The 20,249-nt window shown below is 39.5% G+C and overlaps 2 protein-coding genes across 11 annotated transcripts in view; one reads left to right on the top strand and one right to left on the bottom strand.

Annotated features, from left to right (window-relative positions):
• The window catches only part of PRUNE2 (prune homolog 2 with BCH domain), a 292,420-nt gene extending 276,378 nt beyond the window's left edge, over positions 1-16,042 (top strand). For 2 of the 9 annotated variants that reach the window (XM_027549503.1, XM_027549494.1), the window contains 4 exons: positions 1,062-1,097; positions 1,644-1,682; positions 6,154-6,201; positions 12,775-16,042. In XM_027549503.1, the coding sequence (XP_027405304.1) occupies positions 1,062-1,097; positions 1,644-1,682; positions 6,154-6,201; positions 12,775-12,805 (154 nt within the window). In that variant the 3' untranslated portion in view covers positions 12,806-16,042. The remainder of the gene's footprint in view (positions 1-1,061; positions 1,098-1,643; positions 1,683-6,153; positions 6,202-12,774) is intronic. The other 7 variants (XM_027549497.1, XM_027549495.1, XM_027549502.1 and 4 more) reach the window with 5 other exon arrangements.
• The window catches only part of GCNT1 (glucosaminyl (N-acetyl) transferase 1), a 175,982-nt gene that overhangs the window by 2,252 nt on the left and 153,481 nt on the right, over positions 1-20,249 (bottom strand). The window lies entirely within an intron of this gene.

Below are 20,249 nucleotides of genomic sequence, written 5' to 3'. Positions count from 1 at the left end.
CATGTGTCCTGTCTTTCGTAATCCATCTCCTCTGGCTGTCCTTTCTCTCATTTCTGTAACTGACCCTTGTTGCATCATTTTCATATTATGCCATTTTCAAACTGGTAACAAACCATAACTCTTTCCCATTACACAAGAGCAGGATCTCATCCAATCCCAAGGCCAATATTCAGCTGGGATAGAATGCATCAAAGGGCTTAAAGGAAAGAAAATTGAGCCCAATCTGAAATCAGGTTTATAATCACTGATTACAGTCAGTTCTTGTTATTTGTGGCAGTGATGTTCTTACAGATCTAAATAACATACTGAACCATTGTTTTCAGGGGGAACACGGGGCTAAGTTTCTGTGAGTGCTTGGTCACAGCATTCTCCTTTGCCAATTAACATACAACCTTGTTTTATGTCCATTTCTGTTTAAAGATACCTTACTTGATCTGTATTGTTGATTCACTAACTTTGAACTCAGGGCCAACAACACTATAACCTGTGCCTGAACAAAGCTTATCTAACACACACATACCTCCCTAAGGCCCATCACAGCCATCCTGTACTCAGGAATACTAGATGATACTTAAGCATAATGTTTGGGGAACATTCTTAAAGAGATCACCAGCAAAAAAAAGCACAAAAATAATAAAAATAAACATGCCATGACACAGACTGTAAAAGGCCATTTGTTTGCAGCATGAGAGCTGAGACGAGAAGGCAGAGCCCCACTGGGCTCCACCTCAGCTGGGAACCCACACAGCAGGTGACTGAAATTTCTGGGCACTCTGTTAAAGTCCACAAGTGACCATGAAAGTGCCAAAGTATTGCTTAGGAGGTTGCAACTATGGTTTAGCAAGTAGGTGAGTTTGTGAACACTCCATCTGCAAATCATGAGGATCGGCTGTATATAACTATAAATTCAAAATAATTGATTGTATTGAATATAAATAGGTTTCCTCCCCAAAGGCAATTTGACTATCATTTAGGTTCGTCTCTCACGTTTTGACTGTCCTGTCATTTTTTCCATCTGTCCACTCATTTTCCTCATTGCATTCGTTTTTTTATCCTGTAAGGTACGATGAAGAAAGATCTTATAAGAGAAGTGTGAGGTAAACGTCTCCTGTTCTTCAGTTCACGCTGGATCCTTTGTGTGTGTGTACACCAGTGTCTTACTTGTGGGTGACCTCAACAGGCTACCAGTAGAAGAGGTCCTGGTATCAGTCCCTTGTAGTATATCATTTCCAGTCTTTGTCGTGTGTCTAAAGCTGTTGAGGTCAACCTAATTTGCAACTGAAACCTACTAAACCAGATACATCCCAGACTTGGCCCAGGCTGCAAGCTAATTTTAACTAGCCCTGACAACTGCTGTGGCTGTTTTCAGCTTTATTTCAGCCAGCATGCTTCCAGTCTCCTTGCAAGTTTTGTATCTCCCTTTATGAAGGACTTTGCAAAGGAAACGTACATAAACACAGACTTGGGAGTTCCTAAAACACCATATGTAATTGAAGGCATGTGTCTTAGGCTCCAAAGGTTGGTTTTTAAAAGCACATACGCTCCACTTTCATTTGGCTCTGCTTTGACTTCTTTTTTGTGACTCTCTCACGCTCTGCTTGCTTCTTGTTTCTTTTCTACACTGATAATTTTTGCTCATGCAGACTGGATGAAGATCTGAGGGAAGCATCTGAAGCAGCTAAGTAAGACTTGGTTTCCATTCAGCAGCTGGCAGTGATGTTGGCTTGCATTTCAGGAATGAATTGGGAGAACCTGCATGCCTGGTGTTTTATTCTTGCATCCTGATAATAGTGCTGCCCTTTAAAAGTTTGCTTTGTTCCATGATAGATATAATTTCTCTTATTTGTACTACAATCTGTTTGTCCCCCTATTGATCGTGGTTATCTTGTTAAACATTTTTTTAAAATATATATGCAATTTTAGGTACCACAGCAAAAGAAATACATCACAGGCAGTGCCATGAATAGTGTAACAGCTAGATGATCACTTGCATCATCTGACTGAGGCAATAAAACCTCACTAACTCATACTAATGCAGAAAAATGGTAGCAACGTGAAATACTTCTATAGAACCAAATTCCTGAATTTCCAATATTTTTAAAAAAACTACTATTCAGTGACTGGGAAATATAGCTTAACTAACAGCTTCTGACTTATTTGCCTGAGTACAAAAAATATTGCTCACTATTATTATAGTTTTCAAAATAGCAAAATCATAACTTTAATGCAAATATAAAATGAATACATGCCAATAATTTTATTCAACTAATTACTTAATCAAGGAACCAGTAAGCTGTTAAAAACCAGTTCAAAGAGTATTTGAAAAGCTAGATATCTATAAGCAATTTATAAAGGAATATTAGGATAAAAATGTTGGTTTAGATACAAAATTGATTAATGTTCAACAGGGCAATAAACTGTACCTCAGGGTGATCTTTTCCACTGGACAGAAACTATTGCATCTCTGCTCAGTAAAAATCTGCAAGTTAATATCTGCCTCTACAGAGCTGTAAGATCAATAGGAAGTCAACTCAACAGTTCTTCTAAAGAACATCCAGTAATTTTATTTCCAGTTCACAAATAATTTTTCTGACACTGTTAAATATAAACAAGAATATTTGCTGCATCAAGCTTCTCCATTGCAAAAGTTGCTTACACTGTTAATTTTTATAACTTGTTCCTATTTTAATAGATATTGCAAAAGCAGAAAGCCTGGACAATGTCTAAACAACTACAAATTCTGAATAAGTAAGATCTAAGTTAGTGAAGCTTTTCCTATATAGATATAAATGCCAGTTCATCATGAAAACAATCCATTAAAATATTTTTCCCTACATTTTTGTAGCAGGTAATCTGTAGAATTATTTACCTAAAGCATGGATCTTTTGGGTTAAAAATTCAAGGAAAGGTTTTTGCGTAGAAAGCTTAGCATTAGTGTAGATTACTGTTAAATGTGCCTATATAGTGGTACAGTGTACCCTGTTAGCATTTATCTGTGCTCAAATTGCACTGTCATGAGATTCCCCAAAGAGATAGCGAGCAATTAGTTTCCCTTTCAAATTCTTTTTTTTTTTTTTAGGATAACAGATTTATTAAATTAAGAAGCTGTTTTCAAGACAAAAATATAGGGAGGGAACATCAGTAATTTTCCAGCCAAACCCACTATGGAGTCATAGTCATGTGCTCTCATTATTACCCTAAAATCTTGCCTCCTTCAATAGATACCTTCCCTCTATATTTCTACTCTTCCTGCTTAGCTACCATAAGAGAATGTTCATCACTTTTGGCTTAGTTGTGTAGCTTTCTTTTTTCTCTCAAATTCTTCATGGTTTACTTATCTACCTCCACAGACCCTCTCCCCAAAGATCTAAATGGTCTTGGCTGGTCCTGAGATGTCTTGATCGCCTTCCTAAAGGAAGCAGCAAGCTCATGCCTAGTACATAGTAGATGCTCAATAAATTTCTGCTTCATCAATTGGTGAATGTGCATAAGACTAAGATCACTGCTGAGGTGCAGTGCTTCTCAAACTTAACAGCACATCAGAATCACCTACAGTGTCCTGGGCCTCACCCCCAAAGTTTCTGATCAGCAGGCCTGAAAATCTGTATTGCTAACAAGTTCCCAGTAATGCCAATACTGCCAGTCTCAGGACCTTGCTTGGAGAGTCTGGCTGAATAAAACTAATCAGATTTGTCCTCAGAAGTTGATGCTCTTGCTTTGAATTCAATGGGTAAGCCATCTGTCCGAATTCCCCATTAATTTTACTTCTTCTGATGGTGACATTATAGCTATGAGGAACTGAAAATGTGGAAGGAGAAAGAATTTTACTGTTGACCCCACAGATGATCGAAATCCCATAGAATCCTACCATTTCCGCACGCTAACTATATCTTCTTAACTACCTTTGAGCCTCTGAAGTGGTCCCCCAATCCTTGGACAGACTGTAGATGATGACTTGCAGTTCAGAAAACATAATCACTGCAGATCTATGGTTACAGGTTCCTCTTATGAACAGATGCCCCCTGACTTTCCACGTGACCTTAACTAGAAAGCTTCAGGCTGTTTCTAACAAAAGCAAACATATACCCTGTCAGGGAACAAAGCCTATCTGTTCAGTGTTTGGCTTTAGTCCTATTAGTGTTTTTAAACATTCACCCTTTCCCCATTAGGGATACCACCTTCACCTCTAACTGACTTTCAGAAGGAGATTCCCTCAGCCAGTCTTATTTTTTCCTTAAACCTTAAATTCTGAACAGGAAAGAAAATATTTTAAAAAGGATAAATTGTACATAGAGAGTCATTCTTATTTTGCAGAAGGTGAGGAATCTATCTGTTGCCTTTGGAGTGACAGTTGTACATGAACTGTAAATTGCTCTTTGCTTTGGAAGGATTGCTGCTGCCGCTAAGTCGCTTCAGTCGTGTCCGACTCTCTGCGACCCCAGAGACGGCAGCCCACCAGGCTGCCCCGTCCCTGGGATTCTCCAGGCAAGAACACTGGAGTGGGTTGCCATTGCCTTCTCCAATGCATGAAAGTGAAGGCGCTCAGTTCTGTCCAACTCTTAGCGACCCCATGGACTGCAGCCTACCAGGCTCCTCTGTCTATGGGATTTTCCAGGCAAGAGTACTGGAGTGGGTTAGGGTTAGGGTTATGCAAAGTTAAAAAGCAGAAACGCTAGGTTTAGAAGACTGCCTGCCTTTTCTTGATTCCATTTCAGCTTTACTAGGTTTTTCTAGCACACTGTCAATGCTTGCCTGACTGTTCCCGTTCACTAGAGTTGCCAACTATCTTCTATAAAAATACCACCACCAGAGAGAAGGGTAGGGAGTGAGGGGGAAAAGCCTTCTGACTTTCTCAAGGAACTAGCCTTTTGCCATTTGCAAAATACCTAAAGTTAATAACCACATCTCTTATGTGTAGACAGAAACCTTTGCTTGTGAAATTATCACATTACAGAAGGAGCTCTCACGTATAAAAAGGAGCGCTATGCTGTGCTGTGCTTAGTCGTTCAGTCCTGTCCAACTCTTTGTGACCCCATGGACTGTAGCCCGCTAGGCTCCTCTGTCCACGGGGATTCTCCAGGCAAGAATACTGGAGTGGGTTGCCATGCCTTCCTCCAGGGGATCCTCCCAAATCAGGGATCAAACCCAGGTCTCCCGCATTACAGGCGAATTCTTTACCGTCTGAGCCACCAGGGAAGTGCAGAATCTCTTAATATAGTGTTTCTTTGCTGAAAATAAAATATTTACCAGAGGGGGGAAAAGTAAATAGTTGAAGTGTTAAGTATAATTGGAAATTAAAGCAACTTTGAAATTTGCTAACAGAGGAATCTCACAGAATATCAAAAGCAGCTTAATATTACACAAACAAGCATAAACATGTTCATACACAGTAATAAAACTCTCCTTATTTTATGGTTACATGTTTCTTTCTGGACATGATCAGTTTCGGTTAATGTCAGGACTGGCTTGTTTGACCAGAACACAGCTGAGCTGTGTCACATTTTTTGTGACAATACCAAGGAAAGCTGACACTGGCATTTTCCCTTTTAGTGTCTTGGAAAATCTTCATTGTTGTGAAAACTGCAAGTTAACTGGGTTCATATATGAATAAAATTAGAGGGATTGTCCTTTGTGCATAAAATATTATATTATGTGGGTTACAAATAAAAATTTGTAATACTCTGTTCACCAAACACTATAGATTTAAAAGTCAGGAAGAAAATAACAAGGATAGAAGAGACATGGAGGTCTTGGGAGTTTTCAATCTTCCTTTTATGTTTCTGAATCAGGAGCAATTACTGTTTGCAAAACTGACGGTAAAAGAATCAGAGCTTAGTCTCATCGTCTGTTCAGGCGTAGATTAGACGTGTTCAGTAGTAGCAATGGGACCACACTAATCAGTTTCAGTTCAGTTCCATCACTCAGTTGTGTCTGACTCTTTGCAACCCCATGGACTACAGCACGCCAGGCTTCCCTATCCATCACCAACTCCTGGACCTTGCTCAAACTCAAGTCCATCGAGTTGGTGATGCCATCCAACCATCTTACCCTCTGTTGTCTAACCGGTTTAAAAAGTTCAAATCTGTCCTGTTTATAAAGTGGTAACAGTAGAGAGAATGTTTACTGCTTCCTTTTTTTTCCCCTTGCACTCAGAACTAGCTGCCTTTACAATGATCCAGAAATGTCTTCTATGGAGAAGGAGTAAGAATTCACCATCAATAACAATTATGTGGTTACTCATTGTATTGTATGGCTGGGCTCTGAAAGACAAAAATACATTGAGGATTGGGTAAACACCGTTTAGATGTTCAGCTTTCACGTTCTCTATGCCTGAAATTATAAACTTAAAAAAAAATGTGTCAGCTTAACACCATCTCATTCATGATCACCATTAGATGTCTTAAGGAAAACCCAAGTCTTTACTTGGTGTTCTATTTTTCCAGCCCCAAAATGAGGAGAAAATGAATATTAGAGCCAGATGTAAAAGCATTTGGGCAAGAAGAATCCAACTGTTTTCTGAATTACATCATCCATATTTTAATTAGTGAAAGTAGGGACTTCCATTTGAAATTATTATTTTGGTGGGTGGGAGAGAAAACATCCTTATTTAGAAAATTCAAGAGGCAGCTCAGCCTGGATGGAACTTTAGAAATGATCTTGTCCATCTAGTCTCATCCTGTGAGAAATAAAAATTGAGCATGTGTTTACCATGTGCCAAGTTCTAAGTAAAAAGCTGCACCCACCCTATCTCATTTTTATCCTCAAAACAAGCCAAGGAAGTACACTGTACAGATAAGGAAAGAGCAGCATAGAGAGATAAGCTGTTCAACTTGAAGAATGGCCGGGAGCTGGGACTGGAGCCTTTGCAGTGCAGTTCCAGACCCAGTGGTTGTGGTTTTAAAGTCAGAGACAGGTGGCCTTGATGCTGGAATGGGTGTTCAACCTCTGATCTAACCAGGGAGGACAAAATTTAAGCCTAAAACAAAAGGGTTCACTGCTGTCCCGTCAGTTTCAGGGAATAAGCTGTGATCACTATCATGTTCTCAGAGAGAACTTGGCCCTCCAATCACGGGCTCTTAATTGGGTGTGGGTTGTGGAGAATTTAACATTGTCCTCCTCCACAGGAATCCAGAAGGAGGGGCAAAGATCCGCATTTAAATATATCCGCTATTGTCACCTTGTGTTCTCTTGTGACCTCCTTTTCCCTGGAGGAGGTCTGAGGGGAAACTGGAAAATCCCGGTGCACTGGCTCGGGAGTTGCCACGGTGACCTTATAAGGAAGTTTATGCACAAAAACTCAAGGGAAGGTCTTGACTGACAAAGAACAAAAGCCTTAAAGAAGACCTTTGAAATCGCACAGCTACTTTTCTGAAGGTTTTACTGGTCCCACCTTTTTGAGATGAAGACAGCAATTGCTTCGAGCAAACTGCCACGCGAAAATTCTACAAAACAAAAATACCATAGTCCATCTAAAAAAAAATTTTTTTTTGGCAAATCATCCCTCTCTCAGCAAAGCAGCGCCCCCTAGAGCAGAGTCCTGCACCTACAGCTAACGAGCTGCGTGGGCAGAAGGTCCCTCACTAACCTACAGCTGCTACATCTGCGGGCTTACCCACTCCTCTGCTTGCCTTGTCTGTTTTGCTCCCCATCTGTATATGAGGCTGTCTGGGTTGGGAAGAGGGCAAAACACCGCTTCTGGTTGGGCTTCATTCCAGGGCATGGGGATGGGGGTGGGGGGGATGCAAATTGTTAATGTTACTTGCCATTTCTTAGAAAATACTAGTCTCCCTGCTTCCCCTTTCATCAGCCCTCTCTTTCCTAAGCTCTTTCTTACCAGGCACATGATCACAGTGTGGAGGATGAGATCTGGGATGAGGGGCCAGAGTGGCCAAGATTTTTTTTTGCTGACTTCCTGCTCTGGATTTCTGGCTTTATTTAGCATCAGACTAAGAGGCTTCATTTACCTTCTAGTTTCTGAGTGGAAGCATTTTACACCTTCTATAGCTAGTATTAAATGGATAAGCTGAAAAATGGGCAAAGACTCTTCCAAGGAGCTCAATTAGGCCAAGAATAAGACATACAGTGTGCTGATGCTGTCATGGCCTCTCATTTCCTCAGAGAGAGAAGGGAAGGTTAAGTCCATCTCCCACTTTTCCTATAGAAAACAGGTTTATCATTAAACAATGTTGTCTGATACTTTGTAAAAAACAAAGAACAAAAAAACCTCATTTAACACATATTAGGAGCCAAAAATAGCCTATAGAAAATTATCAAAAAGTTACTATGTCTCACTGGAAAATTAGGTTATAGAAAGTGAAGCCCATCTGCCCAGTGAGGAATGCTCCTTTCATGTTTGAATTCTGATTAAAAGTTAAGTTTTTTTTTCCAAAGCATACTATTTTGAAAAGTAATCCAGATGTTTGTCTCCTTCACACTCAGGTTAGGATTTTATTTTTTTCATTCATCTCCTAAAACCTGCAACATGACTTTTTATATTTTTACATAAAAAGTGTACATGGTCCAGAAGTGGGTCTGTGCAGGGAGGCTTAAATTAATAGTGTTGTCCATAGCTTCATTAGCTCCACAAGACCACTGCTGCCTTGTCATCTTCAGGTGGTTTCCTGGATTTACTTAAAAAGCATCCACTTTTGACTATCTTCTTGCTCTTTCCATAAACTCGATGATTAAATTTCAGTCTCTCAGCATCTGTGTACCAAAAACTGAAGGGATAAATTAAACCCTAAAAGGTTTACAAAAAAGTCAGTATGAAAAATGAAGTGCTTCAAAATGGTCTGTTGTTTTCAGATTTTTATCAGGTGCCTTGATGGTGAAACAAAGTGACCATGTATACTTTAAACTTTTAAAGATGCTTTCAAGTATTTTGACCCAGATTCTACTTTTCAGACAGTGTGCTCCAAATTTTGATTTAATAAATATTCTCTTGGTCTATGAAAGACACTGAGCCACCACCATGTAAATACCAATAAAATTCCAATCATCAGTCAAACTTAATATATTCTTTTGGGAATAACTGCAGCTGGGAAACACATTTTTAAAGCAAAAACAAAAGGACCTGTTTTTTGGAAAAGCATATTAGAAAAAGATTGATGGCTCAGAGTGGATAAAAAGAAGACAGACACCTTTATGGTAAAAACCCTGTTGATAAGGAAACAAGTCAGATCCTTGAGGGCATAAAAAAGAGATTAATATCCATGACAACCTGGCCTCTCCTAATAGTCAGTATGGCTGGGTTTGAAAACTCCCAAAGGACAGAAGATTATTGCAAGTAGAGTAATTAAGCAGTGAGATATGGTTTTCTCATTTCAGAGACACTGAACTGCTACTATTACTTACTCTACTGCTGCTGTTACTGCTAAGTTGCTTCAGTCGTGTCCAACTCTGTGCGACCCCATAGATGGCAGCCCACCAGGCTCCCCCGTCCCTGGGATTCTCCAGGCAAGAACACTGGAGTCGGTTGCCATTTCCTTCTCCAATGCATGAAAGTGAAAAGTGAAAGTGAAGTCGTTCAGTCGTGTCCGACTCTTATCGACCCCATGGACTACAGCCTACCAGGCTCCTCTGTCCATGGGATTTTCCAGGCAAGAGTACTGGAGTGGGGTGCCATTGCCTTCTCCACTTACTACTGAACTAATATTACTGCTACTAATAATAGACATGTACTGTATGTTCATTATGTATAATTGAAAACACTTTAGACTAATCCTTAGCAAGCTATTCTATTTTGCAGATATAGAAATGCAGACTTAGAAAAGACAGGCAGCCTGGCCAAGGCCCCAGGGCTAAGAAATGGTAGAATTGCTGAGGGTATCTCAAAGGAGTATGTCTTACTGCTGTACCCTGGATGGGTTAGCTTTATTTGCAGAACTATGAGAATGAACAGGGCTCATTTGCTGCAGATTCCACAAGTAAAGCACAGTAACCTTTGCAACATATAAACGTAAGGCCTCGCTCCCTCCAGAGAGAGGAAGGGCAGATCTAAGCGAAATCCGCACATACTTCCCAAATTGCCCGATTCAAACAGAACATTTTTCTTTCGTTTCCTCCTCTGCGTGTTCACTGGCTGTAGTCAGTTTCTCTGGTAGGTGTCAGAAAACTGTGATATGTTCACAAGAGGTAGAAGAAAGACTCAAGTGGCCCAAAGACATTTTCGGCTTATTCCCTAGATATTTGGAAACTCAACAGACGTTCTCTTTCCTTTTTTTCATATTTTTTTTTAAATTGAAGTATAGTTGATTTACAATGTTGTGTCAGTGTAAGGTGTATAGTAGTGATTCAGTGTGTGTGTGTGTGTGTGTGTGTGTGTGTATACATATTCAGATTATTTTCACTTGACCTAGAGATTATCATACTAAATCAGATGAATACCATATGATACCACTTATATATGGAGTCTAAAAAAAAATGATACAAATGAACTTATATACAAAATAGAAATAGACTCTCAGAGAAAACATTTATTACATTTTGGTCACCAAACTCAGGAGACATTCTTTAAAAACAAGTTTTTCTTAGGTTATAAGAATCCATCTCATTAAGGTAGCTGTGCCCTTTTCAGGCAAATCCTTTGGCTTTAGAAAGTGTTGGAGGGTGAGAGTGAAAACAGTGGAGTCACAGCCAACAAGTCCCCAACATGTACCCTGGAGGTGAAAGCCGGTCCCTCACACCCAGGGACATGTCACACACACTCTTCAGAAGCACGCAGAACCCAGCATGTGTGGTCATGGAAATCACAGATGATTCGGGAGCAAGGTAGCCTCTGCCTGTGGGGAGGGATGGGTGGCCCAGGGTAATGCTTGCACTTGGCTTATTAGGTTTTTTTTTTTTTTCCCCTAAAATATGATAAAATACAGCTAACACAAAATATACTATCTTAACCATTTTCAAGTATACAATTCAGTAATATTAAGTACATTCATGTTGGGCAATCAATCTCCATAACTTTTCGGTCTTGCAAAACTAAAACTCTGTTCCCATTACATCACAACTCCCACCCCACTACACACCACCCCTTCTACTGTCTGTCTCTATAAATTTGCTCTAGTGGAATTGCACGATATTTGTCTTTTTACAACTGGCTTCTTTCACTTGCCATAATGTCCTCAAGGTTCATCTATGTTCTAGTTTCCTTCCTTTTAAAGGCTGAATAATATTCATTATCCTGGAGGAGGAAATGGCAACCTATCATTATAGGTATACACCAAATTTTGCTATCCATTCATCTATCAGTGGACACTTAGGTGGCTTCCTCTTTCTAGCTTTTGTGAACATTGCTGTTATGAACGTGGGTGTAAAAATATCTGTCCCCATTTTCCGTTATTTTAAATATATATCTAGAGAAGTGGAATTCTGGGTTATATGGGAGTTCTATTTTTAATTTTTTGAGGAACTTCTATATTATTTCCCTTAATAGCTGCACTAATTTACATTCCTAACAACAGTACACAAGGGTTTCCTTTTCTCAGCATCTTCGTTAGCACTTTTTTCCTATTTTTTTAGATCATAGCCATGTTCATGGCTGTGAGGTAGTACCTCAATGTGATTTTGAGTTGTGCTTTTTAAAAACAGCTTTATTGAGATAAAATTTACTCATTTAAACTACACAGTTCAGTGGCTCAACAGTGTCACTGAGTTGTGCAAGCAACACCACAATCAATTTTAGAACATTTTCCTCACTTGTAAATTACTCTGTCACTCCCATTTCCCTTCACCCCAAGTCCCTGACAACCAGCAGCCTGCTTCCTGACTATATCTGCCTGTTCTGGGCCTTTCCTATGAATGCAGTCACATGAGCTTTAGGGCTGGCTTCTTTCGTTTAGCCTCATGTTTCCAGGGTCATACATGTAGTAGCAAGGTTATAACTTTTCACGTTAGAAATGTACTTTTGATGAATTTAACATACAATTTTTAAAACTCCAAGACACTTTATCTGGGAGGAAGCATCAAAGGTGCTACGCATGAAAAATATGTCAACAGTGGTTTTATTTGGATGATGGCCCAACAAGTAACTTTAAAATTTTATTTTTCTTCATCGTTTTCTGTAATTTTCAGAAATAGAAAAATAAACATGTGCTTCTTTTATAATGAGGAAAAAATGTATTATATGTCTTTCAATGTATCCAGTCTTTTGTCTTTGATTTTATCATTTATTGACTTGACTGTGCCAGGTCCTAGCTGCAGCGTGGAATCTAGTTCCCTGACCAGAGATTGAACCCTGGCCGCCTGCACTGGAAGTGCAGAGTCTTAACCACTGGACCACCAGGAAAGTCCTGGAAAAAAAAATTTTTTTTTTTTAAGAAAATACTGGAGGGTTTTTTGCCATTGTTTTATTGTTTACCACTGTCATAATTTAGCACTTGTCATATATTCCTTATATCAGGCAGAATATTTATTTGCCTCTCAAGAAACAGTCATTTACAAAAAAGGAAAGGTGGATTTCCAAAATGCAATAATATTCCTTAACCCATTTAAAAATGAGCTGGCACAAGTCTTTTGCCCTCTAGATCATTTTGAAAGGTGTAAAATGCTTCTAGAAACAGTTTGGCAAAAATAAACAGACTCCATCTTTTAGAGAAAGCCTTGGCAACTCGGGAAAACTGTGTTTTTACCAGATTGGTCTAGTATAAGAAATGTGCATGAATTATTTTCAATAAGTCCTCAGGAAAAAAAGCAACCAGCACAGGCTCCCTGAATCGTTACTGTTTCTTATTCAGTTTTTCATGTTGCTCATTTTTTTTTCTTCCTTTCTTTTCAAAGTATTAATCTGAAGCTGAAAGAAAAGCCCTAGTTGGCCACATCTGGATGAAGGGGCTGCTTTTCTGCTTCTGGTTCTGTTGAAACACACCTACCTGGAAGAGAGAGCACTGATGGTACTCTGTTTCCACTTTGCACTACCTGCTGCCATTCTAAATTTCTAAGGGGAAAAACAGTAAGAGAATCTGTTTACTCTTAACATGTTTTATGGAATTGTGTGTATTTTCCTATTTTGCCAATTATGTGCCTCAAAGATTTTAGTTGAACCTTAGCAAGAAAGTAGGACCTTCCATTTCAATATTTCATTAACCCTTGGTACAGTGGGATTTCGTCTCTTTGTTGACTGTTGTTGACCACTGAGGTAACTGCAGTCCGCTATTCACTGTGAGTGGGTTTCTCCTTGGTGATCACTTCAAGTTTAAAATACACAGGACTTAACAGTCCCTAGGAAAGTTGGCCCCACATAAACTCCACCTTTCAAACCCTAAGCTTGCTTAAGACAGCCATACATAGACACAGGTGTGAGACCACGTCAGTTAAGCATCCATTTGTTTCTTGTCCACATTTATTCTAACATCTCCAAAGGAAGCCAGGTTTCCTAATTCACACCAATTTTGTTTTAGTTATCAAAATGGGCATTGTGTTTTCTGTGAATTTGGTTTTTTTAAAAAGTCATTTCTTCAGTGAATGTTGAGGACCTCCAAACTGAGAAACTTAAGGATCAATGTTCACATTTCTGGTAGCTGTCTTTGATTCAAGCCATGAACTTAGTTCAAGATGTCACACTTTAAGTGCTAAGGATACTGTGGAAGGCAGCCCCTCAGAAATTCATTCTTTGGTAACACTGAGTTATCTGAATCTCTCTCATATGCATTATAAAACATAATCTGCTTTAACACACTCACAGGCTTAAAATTAAATATGAGTATGTACTATCCTTTGCAAAATAGTTCTTTATAGTCTTCATATGTTTTTTAAAATACCAGCATGGTTTAGAACTCATGGGCCTCTAGAGGAGGGAGGGGTTGGTAAATCTAGCACCCCGACCTGTTTCCACATGGCCTTCAAGAATGGTTTTCATGCTTTGGGTTGAAAAAAATTTTTTAATATGTCATGACATAAGAAAACTATCAAATTTCAGTCCCCATAAATAACGTCTGATTGAAACATGGCCACACAAATTTGTTGACAGACTCTCTGCAGCAACTTTCGTCTTACAGCAGCAGAATGCAGTAACTGCCACAGACCATGTGGCCCATGGGGCCTAAAACATTGACTCTCTATAGACAGCATTTGCTGAGCCCTGTGCCAGCCCATGCAACCTTCCTCGGCCTCCCATTTATACTCAGATGCTGGTTTCTCTAACAGTATGCACAAATTAGGCTGCAAACTAATTTCCTCTTAAAAAAGTAAACTTTTGGCATCCACAAATCAGTAAGACTCACACCTGCTGACAAAGGCAAGGAGTCCTAGCCATGAACACATGGCTCAGGTTGTGTTTACACAACCCAAAGTGAAACCTGCTTAGAAGGCTTCTGGCTGTTCAGAGGTGTTGCTGAGGTCCTGTCCTTACCCTGGAAACTATTCACAGACTCCACTATCACATATTGTTAACAAGCTCTTCAAAATTAAACTGTAGTGGAGACCAGGGTTCCACCATAGTCTGAGGGTGATAACTGTCTCTGGGAGAGCTTTCAGGGACATGTCGAGCCCTGGGTATCATAAGCTTTGAAGTAGACATCTTTGCACAGGTTTCTGAATTTCACTGCCTTCATCTGCTTCATGTCTGTCCTGCACCCACCTGCCAGACATGCCTTCATACACACAGGTCAGCTCTCTCTCCTCCATAAGCCATAGTTACTATGTCCCCTTCTCAATCCCTTTCCACTTGGTATCCTACTAGATCATTCTTCTGGGTCTCCACCCTCATAACATCTGGCTTGTCTGATAGAAAAACCCTGGAGCACGTCTTCTTCCACAGCCCACCTCCACCTTTGGCAGCCCAAATTGTGCCTTTCCCAGAACTTAGCATGGACATAAGCGCAATGACCTGGTTTCCCAATTTGTTCACCCAGTTTGCTCACTGTTGCCCTGGCATCATTATTAATAATGCTCTCTCACTCAGTAAAGTCCCATTTTGGAAGATGAATTATGTGGTCCCCTTAGCCACAGGAAGTAATGAAGAATTCAGTGTTCAGCTTAGAGGTATGAACTGGAGGACATACAGCTGTCCATAAAAGGTTCTTGTGACAGTCAACCAGACACAACAACAGCCTTAGCATTTACATTGTCTTTGAACTTGTCCAGCCTGTTCATGGAAGGCTACTCAGGTGGTATTCTGTTTGGAGTTTTATCTTCCTATGTGGAAATTATGAGCATCTTTCCTGATCAATGATTTTGTTTGGACTGTTCAATGGGCTGCATAACCATTCTGATAGTTAGGCATCTGCTATTTTATTATCTTAAAAAGAAAATTTAATTGCACGTGCTAGATAAAAGCTACCATGTAAATTCAAATCAAGTGAATAGAAGCCTAGAAGAATTCTGAAAAAAATAACCCCTCAGCAAATAAGTAGACAGATGTAAACATTCACACCATTAGCTATCTAGCTTTTGCATTCTGAGCATTCTTGCTTTGGTTCTGACTTCTGGGAACTGTTTGCACTTTTCCTGTAGATTTGTTGTTAAGGGAACCAAGGGGTCATTGGGGCCAAAGTATTGTTTTCCCAAAGTGTCAACTGCTATTCACTTAGCTCCTTGATTAAGAGAAAGAACAAAAATCTGCACAGAAGATATTGTCAAGGAGTAAGAAAGTCTGTCTGAGGGCAATAGCTAAGGGTGGAAGAAAACCCGGAAGTTCCTGTTGAAGCCATACAATGTTTTACGGGATTATCTTCTAAGACATAATACCGACATATGTGAGGAAGTCACTACTCCAGGCCTTTGTGTTATTAAGGTCTCGTTTTAAGTATTCAGTTATGGTACTGATTTTGCAACTCTCATCTAATTAATCATAATGCCTCTGTAGTTTGCTCCCTTAGAAATATTTAGATGTGCACAAATGAATCTTTTATATGTTTAAAGGTTTTTTTCTACCATGTATTGGATTGCTCAGAATAAAGTATCTATTAGGTCTTTGTTTTAGTAAATAAATTCTATCTAAATAGTGTGAATTGATAATATAAAAATATGTAACAACACTATATATATATTCATATATATATATATATAACCTCTCTGTATAATTCAGAAATAAAAAAAAATGATTCCACAAGTGATGGCATTCTTTCTCTGAGTCAGTAAGAATCTATTTCCAGCTTCACTTTGCAGGAGGTCTTATCTGGATGTCAGTCTAGCTGGGCCCTCAGCTAGAGGCATTCTAGTCACCCAAACTTTATTCCCTTTTCATTTTTGTTTTCCATGCCTCAAACAGCTACACTTTCAAAATGTGTTGTTTGCTTCCTGAGAAAGCAATTTCTCACTTTGGAAGCATCTCTCAGTTTCATGGTTACTTGATTTTGTCAACTTTTCCTTTCTCTGTCCCTTATCTTTCCAGAGCAGAGGTTTATTTTTTAATTAAAATGGATTAAATGCCATTTTAAATTTAGGTTCTTTAATTTTTACTTTCACAACCATCAAACAGCACTGGGAATTACCACTGAGATTTTTTTTTTTAACCTTATAAACAAATGTGTGCCTCTGCCTCTCAGAAAGTTTGTTGGAATAACCAAATGAGAAGTTGCTTTACAAAAAGTGAGACACTTCATGTCTTCGTGATCTAAGATTTAGTGCTGGTGGATACTGTCCTCTACCTAACTAAGAGAAGAAGGACAAGAGAAGACTGAGAGGTACTGACAGGCAAATGAAGGGCACGATATTACAAGGTGGCGGTTACGTTCATTCTGCTCCCATCACCTAACTATGGTTGTGGGGATGGGAGGCAGGTTAGGCATCCAGCACTAGGGGAAAGGATGGGTGAAATGTGGAGGATACACACATGGTATTGACACAGCTACCAGAAGCAAATTATACACTGAGAGAGCAACATTCCAATCATGGGGCAGAGTGGAAAAATAAGAACTCAGTATTTATAGTCAAGTGTCATTTATGTAAACTCTAACCCCCCCCACACACAATATTCTACAAAGCCCACGCACAGTTAATGACTTGGCATGCTCATTAGAGTGAGTACGGGGGTAAGGGTAGGAGTGGGGACCCAGAATGAAGCTAGAAGTCTAATTAAAAATCAAAATAAATAATAAGCTTTTTAATTGGCTGAAGTTAAAGTAACTAAAATGAAAATACCTTAAACTTTCAGCCATAGATCATAGAAAAGCCGTGTTAAGGTGCTTTGGGACATCAAGGGGCTGTTCCCTTCTACTGCTTCTCCTGTGGTTTTAACATTTCTCTGCATTGGCTGCATCAGTGCTCTGCAGCTGCCAGAAGCCTGTCCTGGGCTACCCAACCCTGAACAGTCATGGAGATTTTAATAAAACTGGTGCCTTCTTACACATCAATCCTCACACAGTTGTAGGCTTTATAAAGCAAGGAGATTGCTCTGTGAAGCTAATTTTCCTAGAGTTTCATTCACATCCATTCAAAACAATTCTCTTTAGTCAAGCAAAATTATTTATTTTCAATATATAGCCATTTTAGTGATACTCAGATGACAGACACCAATAATTGCCATCCACTAACTCTTTGTCTTACCCTCAGTGAGACACCTACACCCTCGATGCTTAATCATGCCCTCCTTGTGAAACTCTTCTCCCATAGATTGGTGAATTGAATTGTCCTTTCTCTCCCCATATTTGTTATCTATTGGTACTTAACAAATTACAGTGAATTCTCATTATTTGAGGAAGTTACATCCTATTAAGGCAAAGAGAATATTGAATCAGTGCATACTGAACCACCGCTACTACAGGAAAACAGGGTTAGGTTCCTGTGAGCCTCTGGTCACATTTCCATCAAGTGATCAATAACTAATCTTATTTTATATGTGCTTCTTTTTACAGACGCTTTCTTTAATGGTATCTTGTTGAGTCACATTAACATTGAACTCACAGCCACATTGAATTCACAGCCAAATCCTGAATATAACTCACGCCTGAATGAAGATCATCTGTTACATGAATTTTCTCTGTAAGGCACATTTCCTTGCACTTAGGAACATTAGACAGTACTTCAGCTCTATGCTTGGAGACTAAATAGTAAAATTAGCAAGAAAAATCACAAAATTCCAAAAACATTACACTAAATAGACTATGAAAAAGTTGTGTATTTACAGTGTGAGAACTGGAACCAGAAAGGTGAGTTTTGCTTTGTTCAACCTCATCTGGGAACATGTGCATCAGATAAGTCAACTTTCACCTTTCTGTATATGTCTGTAAATGATCATGAAAACAAGATGAACATGGATTTGGGGTTAAAATAAATTTTAGTGAATAGGGGAATTTGCAGTTATGGGAATTCTTAAATAATGAAAATCAACTGTGTATGCCAAGACTTAGCAGCCTGAACATCACACATTTATTATCTCATTTTCTATAAATTGGAAATCCTGATACATCTTAGCTAGGTCCTCTACTTTAAGGCATCTCACAGGCTGGCAACCACAGTGTTGGCTCAAGGTCTCTCACAAGACTGATGTCATCAAGATGCTGACAAAGTTTATGGCTCCCTCTTGCAAGAGGTTCAACTGGGAAAGAATCTGCCAAGTTCATTCACATGGCTGTTGGCAAGATTCAGTTTTTGGAAGGTTGTTGAACTGAGGGCCTCATTCCTTGTTGGCAGTTAGATGGAGGCTACCCTCAGTTCTTTGCCTCACGGACCTCTGCAACATGGCACCTTGTTTCCCTGACAACAAGAAGAGAGAATTTGCTAACAAGAGGGAGGGGGCCATTTTTATAACCTTATCACAGAAGTGACATCCTGCCAATTTTGCTGCATTCCATTGATTAGAAGCAAGTCACCAGATCCAGCCCCACCCAAGGGGAGAGGATTGCACACGATGTGAACCCTGGGGAGCTGGGACCATCGGGCGCCTTCTTTGACGTCATCCTATCACGCCCCCTTAGCCTTCTGCAAGCTCCTCTTTGTGCTCTTCTCCCTGTAAATGATGGTGTTTCTCAATGTTTCTCTTCTTTACGGTTCTACCCTTTCCCCAATGACTTCAACTAGCACGTCTTTTCAAATTATTCAAGATCCAGTTTCAATCCCAACCTCCAAACCCCCACCATCATTTTCTCACTCAGTCTCTGGGCTCTCTCCATTCTCTGGGGAAAAAATTAAATTATTCCTCTTCTATGACCTGTTAGGACCATTTCTCTACTATCCCATTCTCACTGAAATTACACATACTGGGATTTAAATCCTGCTTCTGTTACCAGTTATATTATTTTGGACTACTCAACTTCTTTGAACCTTAGTTTATTCATTTAAAAAATGTGGATAAAACTCTTATCTTACAAACTTATGTAAGAGCTAAATGGGATTTAAATGTCCAGCCTAATACTTAATAATAGAAGGCATTCAATAAATATTAGTTTTCCCCCACCCTGTTCTTCATCTTTGCACTCACTCAATCTTTTGTCTGTTAACTTGCCAACTCCTCCCAAACCAGTGCCAACCCCACCTAACCATGTTAGCCTCTTGTTTTCTCTCCCACTTCCTTTTTTAAATAGACTAATTCTCTTTAATCCTCTTCCTCTTCTCTCAGATATAGCCATTTTATGCCACTTCTGTCTTATTCTACCTCTGCTGCTGCTGCTAAGTCGCTTCAGTCGTGTCCAACTCTGTGCGACCCCATAGACGGCAGCCCACCAGGCTCCCCCGTCCCTGGGATTCTCCAGGCAAGAACACTGGAGTGGGTTGCCATTTCCTTCTCCAATGCATGAAAGTGAAAAGTGAAAGTGAAGTCGCTCAGTCGTGTCCAACTCTTTTCGACTCCATGGACTGCAGCCTACCAGGCTCCTCCGTCCATGGGATTTTCCAGGCAAGAATCCTGGAGTGGGGTGCCATTGCATGCTACCTCTAGCTCCTTCCAACTTTTCCATCTCTTATTTTTGCTCAGTTTACTTCTGGTTTTTACTTTTTATTTGGAAACCATCTCAAACTTGCAAGAACAGAAGAAAAAAATTACTTTTCCTGAAATATTTGAGAATAAGTTGTCTACATAATGCCTCCTCACCTCTAGATGTTTAGTATACTTCCTACAATCAAGGACATTCTTCTCATAACCTAATACAACTATCAAAGCCAGGAAATTAACACTGAAACATTACTATGATCTAATGCCATTCAGATGCCATTCAAGTTTCACCTGTTCAAATTTATCCTTTAAAGTAAAAGGATCCAGTTTGTAGGAGACAGGAAGAATAAAAGAAAAGCAGGCCCCAGCAAGGGCCGCAAAAGAAATTTATAATTATTGATAAACTGGATGCTATAAGGTATGAGACTCTTGGAACAAGTCCAGA

This window comes from Bos indicus x Bos taurus, chromosome 8 (assembly GCF_003369695.1).
Source record: "Bos indicus x Bos taurus breed Angus x Brahman F1 hybrid chromosome 8, Bos_hybrid_MaternalHap_v2.0, whole genome shotgun sequence".
In the NCBI taxonomy this organism is placed as follows: Eukaryota; Metazoa; Chordata; class Mammalia; order Artiodactyla; family Bovidae; genus Bos; species Bos indicus x Bos taurus.
The sequence above is the reverse complement of the archived record's forward strand: the minus strand, read 5'-3'. Positions and strand labels throughout refer to the sequence as shown.